Source organism: Prinia subflava, chromosome 1, assembly GCF_021018805.1.
Source record: "Prinia subflava isolate CZ2003 ecotype Zambia chromosome 1, Cam_Psub_1.2, whole genome shotgun sequence".
NCBI classification, from domain to species: Eukaryota; Metazoa; Chordata; class Aves; order Passeriformes; family Cisticolidae; genus Prinia; species Prinia subflava.
This window is the reverse complement of record NC_086247.1, coordinates 48,003,677-48,022,326: the sequence shown is the minus strand read 5'-3', so window position 1 is coordinate 48,022,326 and position 18,650 is coordinate 48,003,677. Positions and strand designations below refer to the sequence as shown.

General features: G+C 40.8%; 1 protein-coding gene across 9 annotated transcripts in view; it reads left to right on the top strand.

Annotated features, from left to right (window-relative positions):
• The window catches only part of GREB1L (GREB1 like retinoic acid receptor coactivator), a 132,858-nt gene that overhangs the window by 104,633 nt on the left and 9,575 nt on the right, over nucleotides 1-18,650 (top strand). For 6 of the 9 annotated variants that reach the window (XM_063395635.1, XM_063395669.1, XM_063395653.1 and 3 more), the window contains 13 exons: nucleotides 896-1,088; nucleotides 2,486-2,619; nucleotides 4,676-5,015; nucleotides 7,696-7,811; nucleotides 8,164-8,408; nucleotides 9,428-9,990; nucleotides 10,441-10,543; nucleotides 13,382-13,537; nucleotides 13,745-13,884; nucleotides 15,596-15,757; nucleotides 16,064-16,271; nucleotides 16,956-17,121; nucleotides 17,804-18,031. In XM_063395635.1, the coding sequence (XP_063251705.1) occupies nucleotides 896-1,088; nucleotides 2,486-2,619; nucleotides 4,676-5,015; nucleotides 7,696-7,811; nucleotides 8,164-8,408; nucleotides 9,428-9,990; nucleotides 10,441-10,543; nucleotides 13,382-13,537; nucleotides 13,745-13,884; nucleotides 15,596-15,757; nucleotides 16,064-16,271; nucleotides 16,956-17,121; nucleotides 17,804-18,031 (2,754 nt within the window). The remainder of the gene's footprint in view (nucleotides 1-895; nucleotides 1,089-2,485; nucleotides 2,620-4,675; nucleotides 5,016-7,695; nucleotides 7,812-8,163; nucleotides 8,409-9,427; nucleotides 9,991-10,440; nucleotides 10,544-13,381; nucleotides 13,538-13,744; nucleotides 13,885-15,595; nucleotides 15,758-16,063; nucleotides 16,272-16,955; nucleotides 17,122-17,803; nucleotides 18,032-18,650) is intronic. The other 3 variants (XM_063395676.1, XM_063395696.1, XM_063395644.1) reach the window with 1 other exon arrangement.

The window sequence follows — 18,650 nt, the reverse complement described above, 5'->3', positions numbered from 1 at the left end:
TTAGGTCTAAACACAACATGTACACACATGCAAAAACATTTCTTCACACCAAATCACAACTTGGTCTTGAAAGAAGAAAGAAGTAAGTAAAGCTGATTATTCTGTTTTTGTTCCATGAGTAAACTAAGGAGAATAATGTGGTTTAAACATGGTGTATAAGGTTATGAGATTCATTTCAATATCAGAAATAGTGAATAGTTAGGACACCCCATGGGAGAGGGGTTGGAACTGGATGGTCTTTAAGGTCCCTTCCAACCCAAACCATTCTATGGTTCTATAATAAGCAAAATACTGTTCTTGAAGAGCAGCTGAAAATAGACAAAACCAACATTATTTCTACCTGGTCTTCGCCATCATGGTTTTTTTTTTTTTTTTTTACCATCTTTGCTATACTTTGAATTTGGAATTTCTGAATATATAAAAGTAATTTCAGGAGCTCGGAACATCAGAATATCCATAGATGTTCAGGCTTTCAGGCTCCCTAGCCTTGTAGAAATTTGTTGTTTCAGACTGGAAAAGCCACAGAATTCCTTAAAATTGCAACTATATCCTATCGCCACACCTCATGGAACAGTGTTTCTTAATAAGAGGGATTTAATCAGCTTTGGTTTATTTTTGGTTTCCTCTGTGTTAAATTGCCACACTAATCCACCTTCTCACTGTCAACAGATTTTGATCCTTTATTTTAGGTGTTTGTTGCTTTCCTTGTTTTCCTGAGTTTACCCACGGAGAACAGTCAAACATTTTTTGAAGTCTTTTACCTTTCCAAAGAGGTTTTTTTGAGCTATGGTTCTCTGTGTCATGGTCATTTAGAGATTTTTCTGTAAGAGGACAATAATCCATTGAATTTCAGGATGTCAGTAAGGCGCAATTCTTTGCATTCTTATTTCTGCAGTGCCATTTCAAGTTCCCTGTCACATGGTGAGCCTAATCATGGTCTGGCTGATAGAGTTATTAATTGCAGGGAGGTGCTTGAAGCATTCAACCTCCTTGTTCTTCAGGTCAGCTCTTTCCCCTATGCCCTGCAAACACAGCAGTCCAGGATCAGCTCTAGCAATGAGGTGCATTGGATACAATCTGACACTGTGGTAAGTGTTTAACTGTTAATTTTAACTGTGAATTTTAGTGTGGAATTCACACCTAGCAGAATCTAGAAAATGTGTGTCTTAGGAGGGAGCTCTTTCTCTGCTGGAGTTTGTTCTCTCAGATTCCAGCTGGGCAGCCCTGAGATACTGATGGTAGAGGTAGCACCTGATATTTAGGACCAGGAATTACACAGTTTTCTTTATCCAGTCATAAAAGATGAGAAACCACTTCCTGTGTTCTGGTCAGTCAAAGCTATGTAGACATGCCATAAAGCTCCAGAGCTGGCTCTCCCTTTTCAAGCAGTCTGACTTTTGACTGTAAGTTGTATGTCACATAGCCTGTCAAGTCTGTTCATTACTTTCTCAGTCCTAATTAAAGTTATGTGCTAGGTCTACAAGTTTTGGTGTAGTGGGTGCTGTCATTGTGCAGAGGAAAAATCCTAGATATTCCGCACTATGAACTTTTCTCATTTCAGCCAGCTGATTTTGAGGATGTTTTAGATAAACCTGCTAAAAATAGCATTTTCTCCTATTACTTGTTTGGTGTATTTGACTTTACTGTGCTGAGCGGACCATTGGTTTCTGCAAAGTGTCTTAAAGTGGGAGCTGTGAAAAATAGTTAATGTAAAATGACAGAGTGAATGAATATTCTAATTGCTTTTTGGTTGATTGTTAATATAAACCATGTGGTGACTTTCTGTAAAATGGTCTAGACAATTTTTTGTTTCCCAAAAGTAAACAAATTGACAGCTTTCAGTCTTCTGATTAAAAAAATAACGCACAAAAAAGGAGGAGACTGTAGGTGATTAATTTCATCCCTAGAGATTACTGGTGATATAAATGCACTGGAAAACATGCCATGCTTCCATCAAAGGCTCACAAAATTTGAAACACAAATATTCTGCCTTTCTGATAGCTGTTTGCAGACTTACATTCCAACAAAAAAATTATATTAATTTATGGTTTCCATTAGAAAAGCATGTAGACTCTGACAATCAAGAACAACTTTGGGAATTAATAATCCTTGTCTTTTCAGGTTCTACTCTAAATAGAAATGAGATGACAGTTGTCAGTAGATATGAAGCCAGAGATAGGGATTCAAAAAATAATTAGCAGGATTCTAGAAACTCTGTGCATTCACATGTGGGAGATATACTGAAAATTTTGCAAGAACCTACACCTGGTTTTCCTAGCTGTAGGCATACAATAAGTTAAGTAAAAAACAATTTACATTTTATTGTATTCGTTGGAACAAATAAATAGCATCACTTAGGGAGAATGGATAAAAAGAAAGGATTCTTTGATTTAGAAAGTGCTTTCCCCTTATTTTTTAAAATGACACAAGAAATAAAAATTTGTTTCAGAATACCTTATATTTTTGCTGTTTGTGTATGAAACAGGATGATGCAGCAACTGAAGAAAAGCTATACTTTGGTTTGAATGAATACAGCAAATCCCTCCAGTGGGGAGTCACAAGTCCCCTTTTGAGATGTGATGAAACTTTTGAAAAAATGGTCAACACGCTTTTAGAAAGGTAAATAATAACATGGAAGCTTGGGATTCTGCCCAGTTGGGATCTTAAAGATACATCTTTATGAGCCCCAGTATGGGGGATGAAGACATGATGATATTTGATGTTGATCTTGGAAAACATGAAGTATGTGCAATTTTATTTTTGTGACAAATTTAGCGCAGTAGAAGAAGAGAGAGGATATGCTTAATTTGTTTTCAGAAGAGATCGAGCCCATTCAGCAGCAGTCTGGGCTCAGCTGTGCTTCTCTCTTCTTTTGGCTCAGCCCTCACTGAGCTCAGAACGTACCAGAGCTTTCATACCTCACCACTTCTGGTGTCTCTCTTGGTGGTGGTGAGGGACATTGTTTCAAAAACATAATTTTTTGTTATTTCAGTAGTTGGCCATGGTTTTGATTCCTGCAGCACAGGGCCTATTTGTACCCTGCATCTGACTGAAAAAGCTACTTTCGTGGCACATATCCAAGATACAATTAAATGTGCCCACTTCAGGAATGAAGGGAATACTGTCATTTCCAAAAATATGGAATTAACCTGCTGTGCATATCAGCAGGACAGATCCCTTACAGCACTTCAAATAATAGGTCTTGTGTTTTCATATTTACTAGAACAGGATTGTTCTGTGTTCGGTACTGTGGTTTCTGTTTTCATTAGGTCAGTGTAATAGTTGTAAACATATCTGTATTTATTAAGTAAAATTCAATATCAACTGTGTTAAATTAATAATTAAGTACATCATTAATACTTAATATTTGTTATTATCTACAAATAGGCAAGAGTAATTTGGTCAGTTCCTTAGATTTCCCCTTTTCTTTCTGGTGAAATCCAATGGAAGAGATAGTGGTCACTATCACTCTTTCTGTTTAAGTGTGGGAAGGAGGATTTATGTATGTGCAAATAATCATCTGAGATTAATATAGTACTAGAAATTGATGACAGGTACCTTGGAGCCAGGTGAATCTCTGCCTTGGAGCCAGGATATGTTTTTGTGTTATAGTTTATCCATTTAGACTCTGTTTTCAAGAAACTGGGCTATTCTGTCTGGGTGGATGAGCCATTCAACCTTACAAGCTGAAAATATTGTAGACATTTGTGTATTATAAGAAAGGCTCCATCTGTTTTAGTGGCAGAAGTGCAGTAGGATTGCAGGTACTTTTACGGCAGGAAGAGTAAAAGGTATTTTAAAAGCATACTAGTTTAATGACTGGCTTATGGTATCCAGAACAAACTACAGTATCTACTGGCTAAACACAAACACAAAACTTTCTTCAAGTGGATATCATATTGTCTATTAGGTTACTCAAGAAACAGACCAGAGAAATTTGGAAATTCTAGTTATTTTAGATTTTTGCACTTATGTGGCATATGACCAGCACTCAAGGCATATTAGTGTTGTGTTTTTCTGTATTATGGTGGCGAGTGAGCTCTTGGGAAATGTTTATAAATTGAGTGGGGTTTTTTGCTTGAGTAGATTTTAATTTTATTTCTCTTAAAATTTTACTTCATATTTGTTGTCATTGCATGTAGCTATAATGGAAGCAAAGATGTTTGGCTGTGTAAGTTAAAAGGCAAAATGCAAGTTCAGGTTTGGCCAGTAATTCCTATTGGTATGTCCGAATATCTGTCATCTCTCCTCTGTGAGAGGTTGAGAGTTTTGAAATTCTGAAATGCTTCTCCCACAGACCACTTGAAGCCACAATGGTCCTCAAGTTTGTAGAGGAAAAAGCTTGTGGAAAGCAAAGCAATTATAAGCATGTGCTCTTGGAATAAGTCAGATCTGAGGTGTTCCTTAGCTCCATCCAGTCAAATATCTTTAGCTGAAATTTTGGACCAGATGAGGGCAACAAAAGTTTATAATTCCTGTTACTTGAGCTCAAGACTTGGGCCAAATGCAGATAATTTTTGTTCAAAATTGTTGTCTATGAAAATGGAAGACTTTGTTCTTTGAGCACTACTGGAAAAACTAGGCACTTCTTTACGGTGCAGTCCTGTGTTTTGACTGATTTTCAGAGAGTGGTGTGATTTTGCACGTGCTAATGCAGGACTGTGTCTCCCCCAAGGTACCCCCGGCTGCACAGCATGGTGATCCGCTGCTACCTGCTCATTCAGCAGTACTCCCAAGCTCTGATGGCCCTCACCACCATGGCCTCTCTACGGGATCACAGCACACCTGAAACACTCAGCATAATGGATGACCTTATCACATCTCCGGGAAAAGATAAGAACGGCTGCGGCCACATGCTCGTCATTCGGGTGCCATCGGTGCAGCTGGCCATGCTGGCCAAGGAGAGGCTGCAGGAAGTGAGGGACAAGCTGGGCCTGCAGTACCGTTTTGAGATCCTCCTTGGGAATCCTGCCTCGGAGCTCACTGTCGCCAAACACTTCGTGACACGGCTCAAGGTTAGCAGAAACTGAATGTTTGTTTGTGTGCTCACTGCAGTCATCTGGCTGTTGGAGTTGTTTTTGTGTTTATTCCCATGTGTTTATAGGTTAATTGTTCTGTAGGGAAAGGGTAGGTGCTGTGTATCTGTCACTGTGAATGCATTTCTGTACTTTGAGCATAAAAGATAGACTTGGAACAAACCTGAATTGTTACTGGTCCATGAGGTCAAGCACCAGCTGTTATTTCACTTCTTAAGTTTGAATAACAGCATGCATCAGATAGAGTTCATCTCTAAAAGCAGAGCTCAGGTCTCTGTAGGCAAACTAATTATTTCCACCAACTTATCTGTCTGTCTAGTGTATCTGTTGTCTGCTCTGTTCATCCAACTTCTGCCCTTCTGATAACTGGTAAAGTATGCTGTTTGTCACAGATTTCTTTCCTCAACCCCCTGCATGCTGAAAGCCTGAAGGGGCTACATGCATATATGCCTAGCATATCTGCACCAGCCTAAAATTGTGCATGGATTTACAAGAGCATGGTTCAAGTAGCCAAACTGACTTCATGAATTGACCTCACTACATTAAACAGTGGGTTGCCTGCCTTAGATATCAGCCTGAAAATAATACTGGTTATCTGTCCTGATCCTTGCTCTAAGTCACACAGAGAGGTTAATTTTCTGCTTCCACTATGAGTTATACAGTGTATTCAAAACCACAGAGAAGAGGAATGAATTTTGTGAGCCTGTCTGAAAGAGTTTGCCTACAGCCAAAAGCAGATAAAATGTCCTTTAAAGAAGCAATGACTCCTACTTCTCAAAAGTTGTCTGCAGCAGGAGAGGGAAGAAAGTCATAATGAGACAATGATGTGAGATAACAGCTCTGTGCTGGTGGGTTTTTTTGGATAGGTGTTAATTCCACCCTTAAGTAATTCTGGATTGAGTCCTGTGGGGGCTTCTTAATAGTGCTTTGCCATAATGAGTTACAGCCCTTACACAGTGCTAAAGTAGCCTGAGTCCTTGACTGTGGAGCAGTTGCAGGTGGATGTCCATGTAGACACTGACCTGGAATAGAGAAATTTTACCAGGTAGGGAGTGAAAAATGTTGTAAATAATTCTTCTTATTCCTCTCTTCAAAACATAACATGCACTTTTGGTCTAAACAAAGCTATAGGATTCTGGATTTGTTTCTTTTCTTGCAGTTTACTAGAAGAAAAGCCCTCAAATCTTAACCATGCATATGAAGGGAGTGAGGAGAGGAATTCAGTTGTCCAAATACAAGCCTGTAGTGTCTTTTTAGGTGAGGTGTCCCAGTAGTATTTCGGAATAATAAAGGTCACCTGTGAGGCTGGTGCTGTGCTACCATACCTGCTAGTGTGGTGCCTAGGATAACACAAGATTTCTGCCATGGTGTGAGCGTATGTTTGGGGAACTGATTCCCATTATAAAATTCATCAAACTAGGTTATTGCAGACAATTTTGATTTAGTCTCCATGCTGCTGGGCATTTGTTCTGACATTAGTGGAGTACTGAAACTGAAGGACTGGAGAGCTTTCGCTACAAGCATCCCAGCCCTTTTTTTGATTTGTCTATGGGGAGAGAGCAATATGAGGCCACTGAGTGCTGAGTTTCAAAATGTGGTCCCACCAATAAATATTTCTGGTTGCAGGAGGGGTGAGACCTCATCATGACCATTTTCAGAGGCAGGGAGGGTGTTTTACCACACCACTTTACATGGGTGTTAGTGAACCCAGCTGAAATTGTTTGGGAGACATTCAGAAGTGCAGCCCTGAGGGTTGCACCTCTCTGACCTTCCTAAAAAAGATGGTCAAGAAATACATCTTCTGGTTGCAAGTTTACAGCTCAAAGTCTCAGGCACTCATTCCTTTTAGGTCCTTATGCTAGCAAAAAGAAAATCAAGGAAAATCAAAAGAATCATTCTCTCCCCCTATATTCATTTTCTAGTCAGGCACTTTCACAGAAACTTCGGTCATATGGAGAGGCAGGGGATCACACAGCTGGGCTAATCTTGTTGAGCCAGAAATTCTCTCTCTGCTGTCAAGGCTGCTTTACCAAGTCATTAGATACTGCTAGGTAACTGGAGAAATAAATCTTTTCAGTAAGCTCTGCTGAACCAGGAAAACTGAAAGGTGTGAGGATATGGGACTGATGCTGCCAACCTTTCCAGTGCTAAGGGAAAATGGTGCAGTTTTGTGGTCTCAGGCCTTGATAGACTGTAGGTAAGGAGTTCTTTTAAGGGTGGATTACCTCCAGGGAAAGGTGAAATGTGTTTCTGTCACGTAATCTTTCATTGTATAAAATAATTAAACAAGTTTCATTGGCCCATTTTCATACTCCACTTTAAAGTCTTACTTTAGCTTTCCATTAAAATCTTTTATCTGTGCCAAATTGAAAGCATCAACTGCTTTTTTCTCTGACAGACCACACTAATACCACACCAGGTGAATATTTCCAGCACTGAATAACATATGCTATGCACCCATTTTCTTTGCATTTAATGCTTGGCTAACAGTTGGCTACCAGAAAAGAAATGCATGCCTGCACCCAAGGTCTCCTTCCTGTTGGCCGTTGAGTAAGCAAGCCCAATATACAAAGCAAAAGCAGGAACTGATGAAAAAAGGAAGCAGAGGAAGATTTAGAAGATGGCATTTGTGTGTGACCGGAATATTCTCTGTTCACAGGCTTGGAGGGGCAATGAGCAGGATGACTGGATTCCTCGCACCTATCAGGATCTGGAAGGTCTACCTTGCATTGTTATTCTCACTGGCAAAGACCCTCTGGGAGAGACTTTCCCCAGGTGCTGTTATTACTCTTTCAATATGATTACTCTCGAACGTGTTTAGATAATTGGGTTTGATACCATCTAGCTGTCTTTTCACAAAAGAAGTGTATTTTTGTAAACTTTGGTAAGGAACCATTTAAAGGTTTGGAAAGTGCAGTTTGTGAAAAGTCATATTACTGTGGGTCAGTAAGTGTCTGTGCAAAGTAACAAAGAGCACAACTTATGTGCTGAATATTTTAAAATTATTTCACATGTATGAGACAATAAAATTGTTCATGAATATTTAGTAAGGAATTAAAGATAAGTAAGTGCTCTTCAAAGTCAGAGGAAACAAGACTTCTTTTTTCATTTGTGTTGGCTTTCCTAGGTCGTTGAAGTACTGTGACCTTCGACTAATTGACTCCAGCTACTTAACTCGTACTGCGTTAGAGCAAGAAGTAGGCCTGGCGTGCTGCTACGTCTCCAAGGAGGCAATTCGAGGGCCTATTGTAGCTCTTGACCTCAGTGAGAAGGAGCAGGAGAAGGCAAATGGTAGTGAGAATGACTCTGATGAGCTGCTGATAGACTTGGACCGGCCCCAGAGCAACAGCAGTGTTGTCACTGGAACCTCAGGTCAGTTATTCTGCTGTTGGTCTGAAAAACAAGTCTTTATTCCTGCGTCATTGGAATTTGGATGCAAACAGTGAGCTGTTTTTTCAAATGTGGGTTGCTTAGCTGGATCCAGCTGCAGGCTAGACAATGAAATGTTAGTTGCAGATTCTTCACACAGTGAGCAATTTTCCTGTCTACTGCTGAAAGGAAATGGTGTTCAGTGGGAGGGATGGTATGCCATGGCTAAGCGGCCCTTGTGATTTTGATTTTTAAACTTACATTTCACGTTTGTTGCTAGCTTTGTTCATTGGATCCTGAAAAGATCTTAAAATTCAGATCAAAAAGGGCTACTATAAAATTCTAGGAATAGAAAAATGCTCTGTAACTCTGGGAGTACCTATGGATGAGGACGGATATCTGCCTCCTTGCCAAGACTAACAGAATGGTTGAGTGTTGTCCTGCCTCTTCAGGCATCACCTTCTACCAAGCCTTCCCTTCCTTACATTCTGCAGGCACTTCTGGTTCCTTCTCTTTATTTCCCCATGAGTCTGAGGTATTAAGACAGCAGAACTGGGTCTTTGCTATGTAGCAGGTCTTCCTATGCACTAACTTAACCTAACAGGTAGGGAGGAGGGGACATAGCCTAGTTCATGTCCAAGCTGCAGTGAAATAAATGCTCTGTTATTCACAGAAAGGAAGATGCAGTTGATCTGTGTGTACAGTGGTTTGTTAAACTTGACTTTCAGAACGTTGTACCATCAAATTCCAAATCCTAGATGCGAAATGATAGCTAGCATACAGATATTAGAATTGAATGCTTAGAGTCTGAACCCTGTTGCAGCAGGGCATTTGCCTCTTCAGCCAAAGGGACAGACAGATGTAAATGATTTCTTTTTACATGATGAAACACTGACCTAAGCCACAGCATCATTCGTTGAACAGAAGAATTTGTATGTTAGGATTGTTGCATAGATCAAAGGAATTCGTGGTTTCCTTACATCAGTCAGTAACTTTTCATTGCCTGCTTTTTGTTTTCCCAGGTTCCCTGGCTGACAATGGTGTAAGCTCCTCCAGTGCAGCAGACAAGTCTCAGAAGCAGGCACCATCCCTTAACTTCCAGGCTGTGGCACACAGCTCAGTAGATGAGGGAGCTTACTCCAGTTTTACAGCCAGAGAGTCCCTGAAGCAAGAGTGTGACTCTCTGGGTAACCAGATGGCGAGCAGCACCACTCCCAAACTCTCCTCCCTGTCCTCAGTGTCGCAGACCTTCCAGTGGCCTGCCCAGTCAGCCAAGGACAGCAAGGCGCTCCGCGTGGCGCTGCCACGCATCGTCATCCTGTCCAAAGCTGCCTACTGCCTCCTGAGCTCGCAGAAAAATGGGAATTTGCCTTCCTCCTCTTCCCTCCTGCCTCACGCTGACGTGTCTTGGCTGAGCTCTCTGAGGCCTCTGCTTCACAAGGACATGAGCAGCGAAGAGCAGTCTCTGTACTACAGGCAGTGGACGGCAGCCCGACAGCACCACGCCGACTTCAGCAATCAGGCTGAGGCGTCTGGCACCAGGACTTTTCACCCCAGGCGGCTCCTTTTGACAGGACCACCACAAGTAAGAGCACAGCTCCTTCCTCCTGCCTTTTTAGCAGTCTGAGCGGGCCAAGTTCACAGTGATAGGTTTTGAAGTCAAAAACCAAAGTCAAATTTGAAGGCTAAGTCCATGCTGAGAGTGGTAAGGAGAGGAAGGGTGGTTCTTTATGTCATTTTTTAGCCTAAATGAAACACATATGGGTGGCACTGGGCATAACATAGCTGTGAGCACATCAGGAGAGCAGCAGTTATCACTGCTGATCTCCCTGCATACAAAAGTGACACAGGCTGTGGCCAGGTTGTGCTCAGAGACCAATCTAGTATAGTGGGCAATATTACATCTTGCAGTGTTTTCAGGCAGAGCTGAACACACAGCTTTGGGGTAAGCCCAGAAGTATTTATCTGAAATTTACCCTTCCACTGTAGCAGTTTGGGTTGGCATTTAGAGGTTTTTTTTCCATCTCTGGCTCAGGTTGGAAAGACTGGCTCATACTTGCAGTTCCTAAGGATTCTCTTCCGCATGCTAATCCGGTTGCTGGAAGTAGATGTGTATGATGAAGAGGAGATTAATGCCAGTAAGTATTTAGTAGGTAGTCTTAAGATGTAAAGAGCCTATGTTGTGTTAGGCTCACTGAAAGACTATGAATTACACTTACTACATGTCCTCTCCATTGGTGTGCAGCTAGACTCTAGGTGTCTGCATATATTTCAGTATAGATTGATAAAAAAAATAAACTTTATAATGGGCTTATCTGAGAACTATTAAATGTATTTTGGGTTGATACATTTGTGTAGCACTCAAATGGAAGTGAGCACAATGGGCAACATCTGCCCATGTTATCTCTCCTTGCAGGTTTTTAAGTGCTGGCTGCTTTTAAGCAGACAGGACATTTAAGAACATTTTGTTCCTGGCTGAAATCTAGCTATTTTTTATGTTTGTTTATAAGTTACATGCCCATTTTCAGTAAGATTGTCTCCTGTCTGCAGTTTGCAGATTTTATGCTGAGGATAAAAGGGAGTGGGATCTTCTTTGAATTTGTGCTCATTTGTCAGATCTCACAGATCCATTAACTGCCATGGCAGCACTTTGCCTTGAGAAGAGCAAAACCTTTTAAAAATTAGTCCTCTTCATGGTTTTCTGGTACATAGCTCTTGACCATTAGACTGGCATCCTGATAATGTAGTTGTTGTTGAACTTTTGAAAATACTAATTTGTGTTTCTCTTCATACAGTGCTATTAAATGGGAAAAAAAGAATTCTTTGATTTGGAGCTTTGTGGGCAGTTATTCCCTCATTATTTGACCTAAAGTACCTCAGAAACTTAGGATGAAATATCAAAATGTAAGAGATGTTCTGCACCATCCTGGCTGGCGTGTTGAGATCACGGCAGTGTGATCACGCCCCTGCCAGGAATGCATGGAACTCCAGCAGAAGAGCAGTTTGGGTTTGCTTGGGGTTTTTGGTGGTGGCTTTTTTGCTCCCACTACTTCTGTTGGAATGCTTCTCCAGAGCCCTGATGTTCTCATTGTTTTAAGTACTACTTTATTCTCTACTCCAATTATGTTTCTGTCCCATTTATACATTCTCTCTGGGACCAAAAAACATAGTAATTTAAATTGAAATACTTTTTCTTTTCTTTGGGGTTTGTTTCTTTGGAATAGTCAGGCAACTATCTTACCTCCTCTTCAGCATTCACGCGGGTAGTTCTTCTTACAGGATTCTCACAAATGACAGGCTCTTTATTCTCCTTATCAGTTTGGTACTCTGGCCTACACATCTATTTTCAACTTATCCTTCTGGTGCATGGGTGAGGAGAACTGAATGTTTAACCAACCCAGCCTACAACAGCTCATGTATTCCCCTGCCCCCACGGAAAGCCTCATGACTGATGAAACCTATGATTGAACTGGTCTTTTCCATTCTCCCTTTTCACTGGCATTGATGCGTAGCTTGTACTCCAAGGTTTCTCAGCAACTCGGTCATTTCCAACCAAGGTGCTCCCAACCTGCTGCAGAAGTGCTTGTTATTAATCTTTGAATGTACCTATGACTCACATTTTTTTTCTGTTAAATATCACCAAGTTTTTGTTGTTACAGTTTTCAGGGGTGTTGAATTCTTTCCAGCTGATCTTTGATTCCTTCTCCATGTTGACAATGACTCTTAGGAGTGTGCCACCAGCAAACCTAAGCCAATTTTTTGTATAAGCTGGTGACATTAATGAGAATATTAAACAGTGTGCCCCTCTACTGACCTTTTAACTTCATTGGTAATCTCACCTGCCTTAATGCTTACAACTTTACATGCTGCCATCTTCTATTTAGTCAACTTTCAGTTTATAAACCATTCCCTGACTCCATTTTCTTAGCTGAATTAATAATTTGTCCTATAGTATCATACCAAGTACTTGAGTCCAGAAGGATAATTCCATGCATTTCCTTTGTTCAGAGAAATAGGTATTTCATAGCCCTATAATGAAAGTAACACAGGATTTCTTTAGTCAACCTATTTGCATTTTATCACATTTTTCATTTAATTCAACATCTTTAATTACTTCCTTCACTCTCTCCAAATTGTGAATATTACCCAGGTCAAAGTAATGGACTCAGAGCTCTGTAGATAACTGTCTCTCCTCTTGCATCAGGGTAGGATGAGCATGTGCTCATCTGTAGATCCAACCTTCATTTCACCTGAATTCACTTTTCTAAGATCAGTAATCTCTGTTACATACCTATTTTTCATGTGTTCTTCCATCTCATTTTGATCTGAATTGACTCATGTTCAAGCTGCATTCCAAAGTTGTTTTCTGTGGCCAGTGTTTTCTACCATTCCCATTGCTTAAACTTGATTTTCTACTTTGAACTTCTCTGTGGGATCTATGCAGAAAAGTTTCATTTGATCCTTGCTGGCCACATCTCATTCTGCAATAGGAGTGTGCCTTCTACTGCATTTATCATGTAACACCAGCTACTAGTTTATAAATATATACAGCCTCTCTTTCTTTGCTTTTATCCTTCTGCCCTTGGATACTTTTGCTTCTCATTTACCCAGTGCTCTTCATTCCATCACAGAGAGGCTCGAAACTACTACACCCGTGCCTTCTGCACAAATAGGACCATTCATCTGAGCACTTCATGCTTAATCCAGAGTGCATTATACCTCAGCAGCATGATGAGGAACAGTGCAGAAGGATACCTGGGAGGCTCCTTCCCCTGCATGCAGTTTCTAAGGAACTGCCATTTCTTTGAAATGGCTTTGTGTGGATTGTAATTTCACTGGTAATATTTATGATGTTCAGAGATATTGCTCTGTGTGTGTGCCTGTGTGAGTTCCAGTGTAACTGTAAAGCAGCAGCCATCACATAACCATCATTTGGTGGGTGTCTGATTCTGCTTACCTGAAGTGTGTTGTTGCAGATCATACAGAAAACAGTGAAATTACTCAGTCTAGCAATGACCACTGGCCAGACATCGAGATCTTCAGCAAAATACCTTTTGACCTGAGTGTACATGACCCCAAGTACAGAAATATAAGTCCTGTATACACAGAACAACTCTCAAGAGTGAAACAAGGTAAGTAAAACGTAAACTTTTTTAGAAATACTTTCCTTCAGAGACTCAGCGTTTATTGGTTCGTTTGAACACAAGTTTACAAGAACTTTTAATCTCCAAAATTAAATGGAAAAATAATTTATTTATTCTTTACAGTTTTTGCCAGGATCACAGTCTCTGGTTTTTAACACTCCTAAAATTTCTGTTGCTTCATCTCTTTGTGCACAGAAACAAGCAAAGAAACAAAATCAGAGGAACCTAAGAAAAGGGAGACAGTGTCCATGATGCTGACTAAATATGCAGCTTACAACACCTTCCATCACTGTGAGCAGTGCCATCAGTACATGGACATTAATCCTCCTGCACAGGTTGGTGTCAAGGTCTAAGAGTAAACTGCGTCCTTGTTTTTTTATTGTGGTCTCTCCAGGCAAACTGCTCTCATCTCAGGACTTGTGCTTTCACCTTCCCTGAGATGAAATTGTTTAATTCTTCCAGTCTCAGGGGAGATATTGAGCTACAGACCCAGGAGCATCAACTGTGTCTGCCACGTTCTGAATGAGCAGTTTTCCTCTGCAGCCGCCCCTGGCAAAGGGTGAATATTGTGATTAGTTTTCTCAAGCCAAAGCATTATTCAGCCTGCCCAGAGGGCTTGCAGTGTCTCACGGGACAAGACTAAAAATGAAGAGAAATGCTTGTCTAACCTAAATGCCAGCCATCCACACCTGTGAAGGGAGGTGGGAAGGCCTATTTCTTCCTTGCTTTGTATGTAGCTGTGCATCCTTCTCACTGGACAGAAATGAACATTTTAATCTGTTCAGTTAAAAATCCTTTAGTTTCTAAAGCAAACAGTTATGCTTACAGGTGACTGACAAGTAAGATTATTCCTGGTTAATAGCTCATTTTTTATTAAACACACTATTTCTTGACCACCAGCAGCAGTTTACCTGGAAGTTTCTTATCTCAGTTCATTCCTTCCTTGCTAGCTAATGTTTTCCAACAGCTTGCTATTAAGATATGGCAGCGTTGACACCCCGACCTGGCAGTGCACAATGCCAGTTCCCTCAGAGCAGCACCAGCAGGTCTGATCTAAACCTCATGCTTCATTAAGTTCGTTGACAGAAGCAAATTCTCCCCAAGGACATCTGTTGTTCCCTCCACTCATCTTTGTGCGTGTGCATTAAATATAACTAGTACTAATAAATATAAACATCTACTTGTGTGTGCCAGTGTGAGATGTGTATATAGAATTAAGATAATTAAGCTCCGGGAAATTACATTTTCAAAGGGGAATCATTGGATAGCAAACATGATGAAGGGAGAGAGATTCTTAAATGCTTTAACAAAACCTAAATAAAGTCCCTTGCATTTGCATCTTAGGCTAACTATTTCAGTTTTTAGCTAAGATTATAGAAAGCTCATTGGTAAGAGTAAGTGGTTTGAATTTGAAGTAAGACAGATGCTTTTGTAGATGAAATCTGTCAGCTGTGTAGGCATTGTATACACTTACATGGTTTAGGAAAGTGCTGTGAAAACTTGAGCTTACCCAAATTCTTCATAGCCTTGTTAATGGTGTGGTCTGCTTTGGTCAGGTAACTACTTAGGAGAGTTTTGCCACAGGAAAAATACTGTTACCAGTACAGTGGTGCTCCTGCTGAGGTGTCTAAATGACAGTGATGCTACTGTGAAGGCCCCCCCATGTTCTGCACTGCTCTTTGAATCCTCTGGGGAAATGGATTTGGACAGGTTTTTTCCTAGTATGTATGCATGTTTGTGTGCATGTGTGCACGTATACATATTTGACTTCTCTTTGTAAATATTGATAAATAATTCCTACCTGAAATGGACTTCAGAAGAGTTCAGTTTGGCCAAAGACCATTACTGGTAAAGAAAGTTGATTCCTTTAATAGCAAGGCCCAAATAATGTACCTTACTGCGAGGAAAACTATTACCAAAAGAGAGTGGCTTGGATGTTCTTCTCTCATGGCTACCAGTACTGTGACTGTAAGAACTCCTCCTCTTTACACACTTCTTATGTGTTACCTGCTTGGAAATCTCTTTTTGCTGCTTGTTTGTATTCAGGTGTCTGACTCCACTCTGCATGCATTCACGTTTTCATCCTCGATGCTGGGAGAAGAGGTTCAGCTGCATTTTATAATCCCCAAGTCCAAAGAGAACCATTTTGTCTTCAGCAAGCAGGGAAAACATCTCGAAAGCATGCGACTCCCACTCGTTTCTGACAAGGTTCGTGTGCTGCTCTTACCCATCTGCTGCCTGCAGTCAGCTTGACATACAAATGCAAGTTAATGGGGGGAGGTTTTTCCTGTTGTCTTTTGTTTTAAAGTCCTTTGTGTAAATCTTGCCTGACTGTCCTTAGAATGGGTTTTTTGAGGGCAAACATCCTTTCTGCCGTTCCTAGCATCCAGTTTGTGTGTGTTGCAATAATCAGTGATCTTAAAATCGGCTATAAAAAATAAACAAATAGAAGTTCTTCCTATCAGAAATAACCTGTTTTTTTACCTAATGTTGCCAAAATATCTTGTGTTCCAGCAGAATTTGAATGCAGTCAAGAGTCCTATCTTCACCCCATCCAGTGGACGTCATGAACATGGACTCTTGAACCTCTACCATGCCATGGAAGGCATCAGCCACCTGCACCTTCTGGTAGTCAAGGAGTATGAAATGCCACTTTACCGGAAATACTGGCCCAACCACATCATGCTTGTCCTGCCAGGCATGTTCAACAATGCTGGAGTAGGTAAGAGGCACCATCAATGCATTCCTGTGAAGGTATCAAAATCTACGCTGGACAATGTGGATCATGCTGTTGCAGGAAACACTGCAGCAGCTTCTCACATACCTGCTGTGATAATAGCAGCGATGTCTGTGCAAAAATGTGGAAGAACTGCTGTCAGGGGCATGGAATACGTTTGCATGGATCACTGCCTTCTCAGCTTAAAGTCTGATGTTTTATGGGTCATATTCACTCATTTTACTCAACCCTGCTGAGTAAATGTTCATTCTAGGTGTTTCACACGTATTCAGATTGCAACGTTTTAGTTAGCAGGAGGTAAATATTAACTGCAGCTGAACACTGGGGGATAGAACTTCGGAATTTGTTTTCATGGATGTTGAGTTTATTCTGCAAGAAGTTTTAAGTAGCTTCGCTTTTAGAATCTTAGTCCCTTCTTGGTTCAAGTTCATTAATGCCCACAAAACCATGTTCTGCAGAGTGTCTTAAAGCATCCAGTCTTCTTGGAATCTGCCATTTAGACTTAATCATGCTGAAAAAGAGACATACGGATTTCTTTTTAAACTGAGGTGTTATGAGCACTAAGTTCAAAAAGGGTAATGACTGCAGATGTTCATGTTACCTTTCTCTGGAAAGGGTGATGAAGTCCAATAAAGATGTCTATACATCTTCTTTATGGTATTTCCTCAGGTGCTGCCAGGTTTCTTATTAAGGAACTTTCCTACCACAACCTAGAACTGGAACGAAACCGCTTGGAGGAGCTGGGAGTGAAGCGCCAGTGCGTGTGGCCCTTCATCGTGGTCATGGACGACTCCTGCGTCCTGTGGAACATGCACAGCCTCCACGAGCAGTCCAGGTTGGTTCCCACCCACGCTGGGTCCTTGCACTGATCTGGCACTGACAGCAGAACATCTGTGACTGAGGCTCATCTCCAACATCTGGTAGGGTGCTCAGAGCTGTAGGAAGGTCAGATGTTTGTCTTGTTGACCACCAACTGGTTGAACGCTTCCACATGACTGTGCCCTTACATCTGTGTCAGCACCACCAACAGACCTCTGCTTGTGTTTGTTCTTTGCCTAGAGCCACTCCTGGTTATAGTGACTGTTGGAGTGATTTTTCAATATGTTACTTTGTTTTCATTCAATGTATGTCTCTCAGAGCAAACAGTTTGTTTGGGGAATTTAGAAGGCCTTAAGCTCTTGACCTTCTCAAGATCAGTGCTTACACTGTCCAGTACAGAGAAAATAAGATTCCAAAAATTATGTGTAAGGTGACTTCTTTTCCCTTCCCAAATTTCTGTGTAAGAACTTACTCTGCTGAAAGGCTAATTTTCTGAATGCATTGATAGGGTAAAGTTGCGTGTTGCTAAAAAAATCTTCACCTATGGATATATTTTTACAGCATATGGAGTAAACATTCTCAGTTATCAATGGAATTTGTTTGGTCCTTTTTACAGACACATACTGATATATATGAAATGTATGTAATATAAAAATAACAAAATACGTTTGTATGTTGTGTATGATCATGTTTTGCAGCCAGTCCCTGGACCCTGGGGGTTTCAGCAAGAATGTGTCTTTGAAAAGCGTTCTCCAACATATTGAAGCCACCCCCAAAATTGTTCATTATGCAATACTGGGTGTTCAGAAATGGAACAGCAAGCTGAACACCAGGAAATCAAAGGCTCCATTCTCCAGGTGCCACGTGCGTGATTTTATACTGCTCAACATAGACCTGACCCAGAATGTGCAATATGATCTAAACAGGTAGGCAGTGCGTATATATATGTGGGAAAATAGCATATTGACTTGATAACAACCTTGTCACAATGTTTCTGAATCGAGATAAACAGAACGATCCTGCCTTGGGTAATGAGTGCACAATCACAAAAATAAAACACAGTGTGTTATACATTTCATCTGAATGAGTAAGGGATAAAAAGAAACCTGCCATAAGCCAAGAAAACCTGGGGAAGACAGATCAGGGTCAGTGAAGGGCTTCAGAGGACTGAAAAAATGAGGAAAGAAGAAACTTCAGAAAAAATAATTGGGACACCAAAAGTTCATGAAAAAGTACAAAATAGCATCAGTTACAGGAAGAATGGGGAGCCTCCAGGGTGCCTTGGAGGAGGGATTCCTTGTATTTCCTTCAGAGATAGCTGACCTCCCTGTTGCCACTTGAGTTTGCAAGAAAAAGAGATGAAAAATTACTTCCTACTATTTCCTTCCTTTCTCCTCTCTACCTCACCTATCTTCATCCTAAAGCATTTACAATAAAGCACCCCTATCATGGGCCTTTATTGCCAGCTCTCATCACAGATTGAAGAAATACCTAATTCTTCCTCTTCTCAGACAGTGAGTTCCAAATAAACCCTGTCTCTGCTGG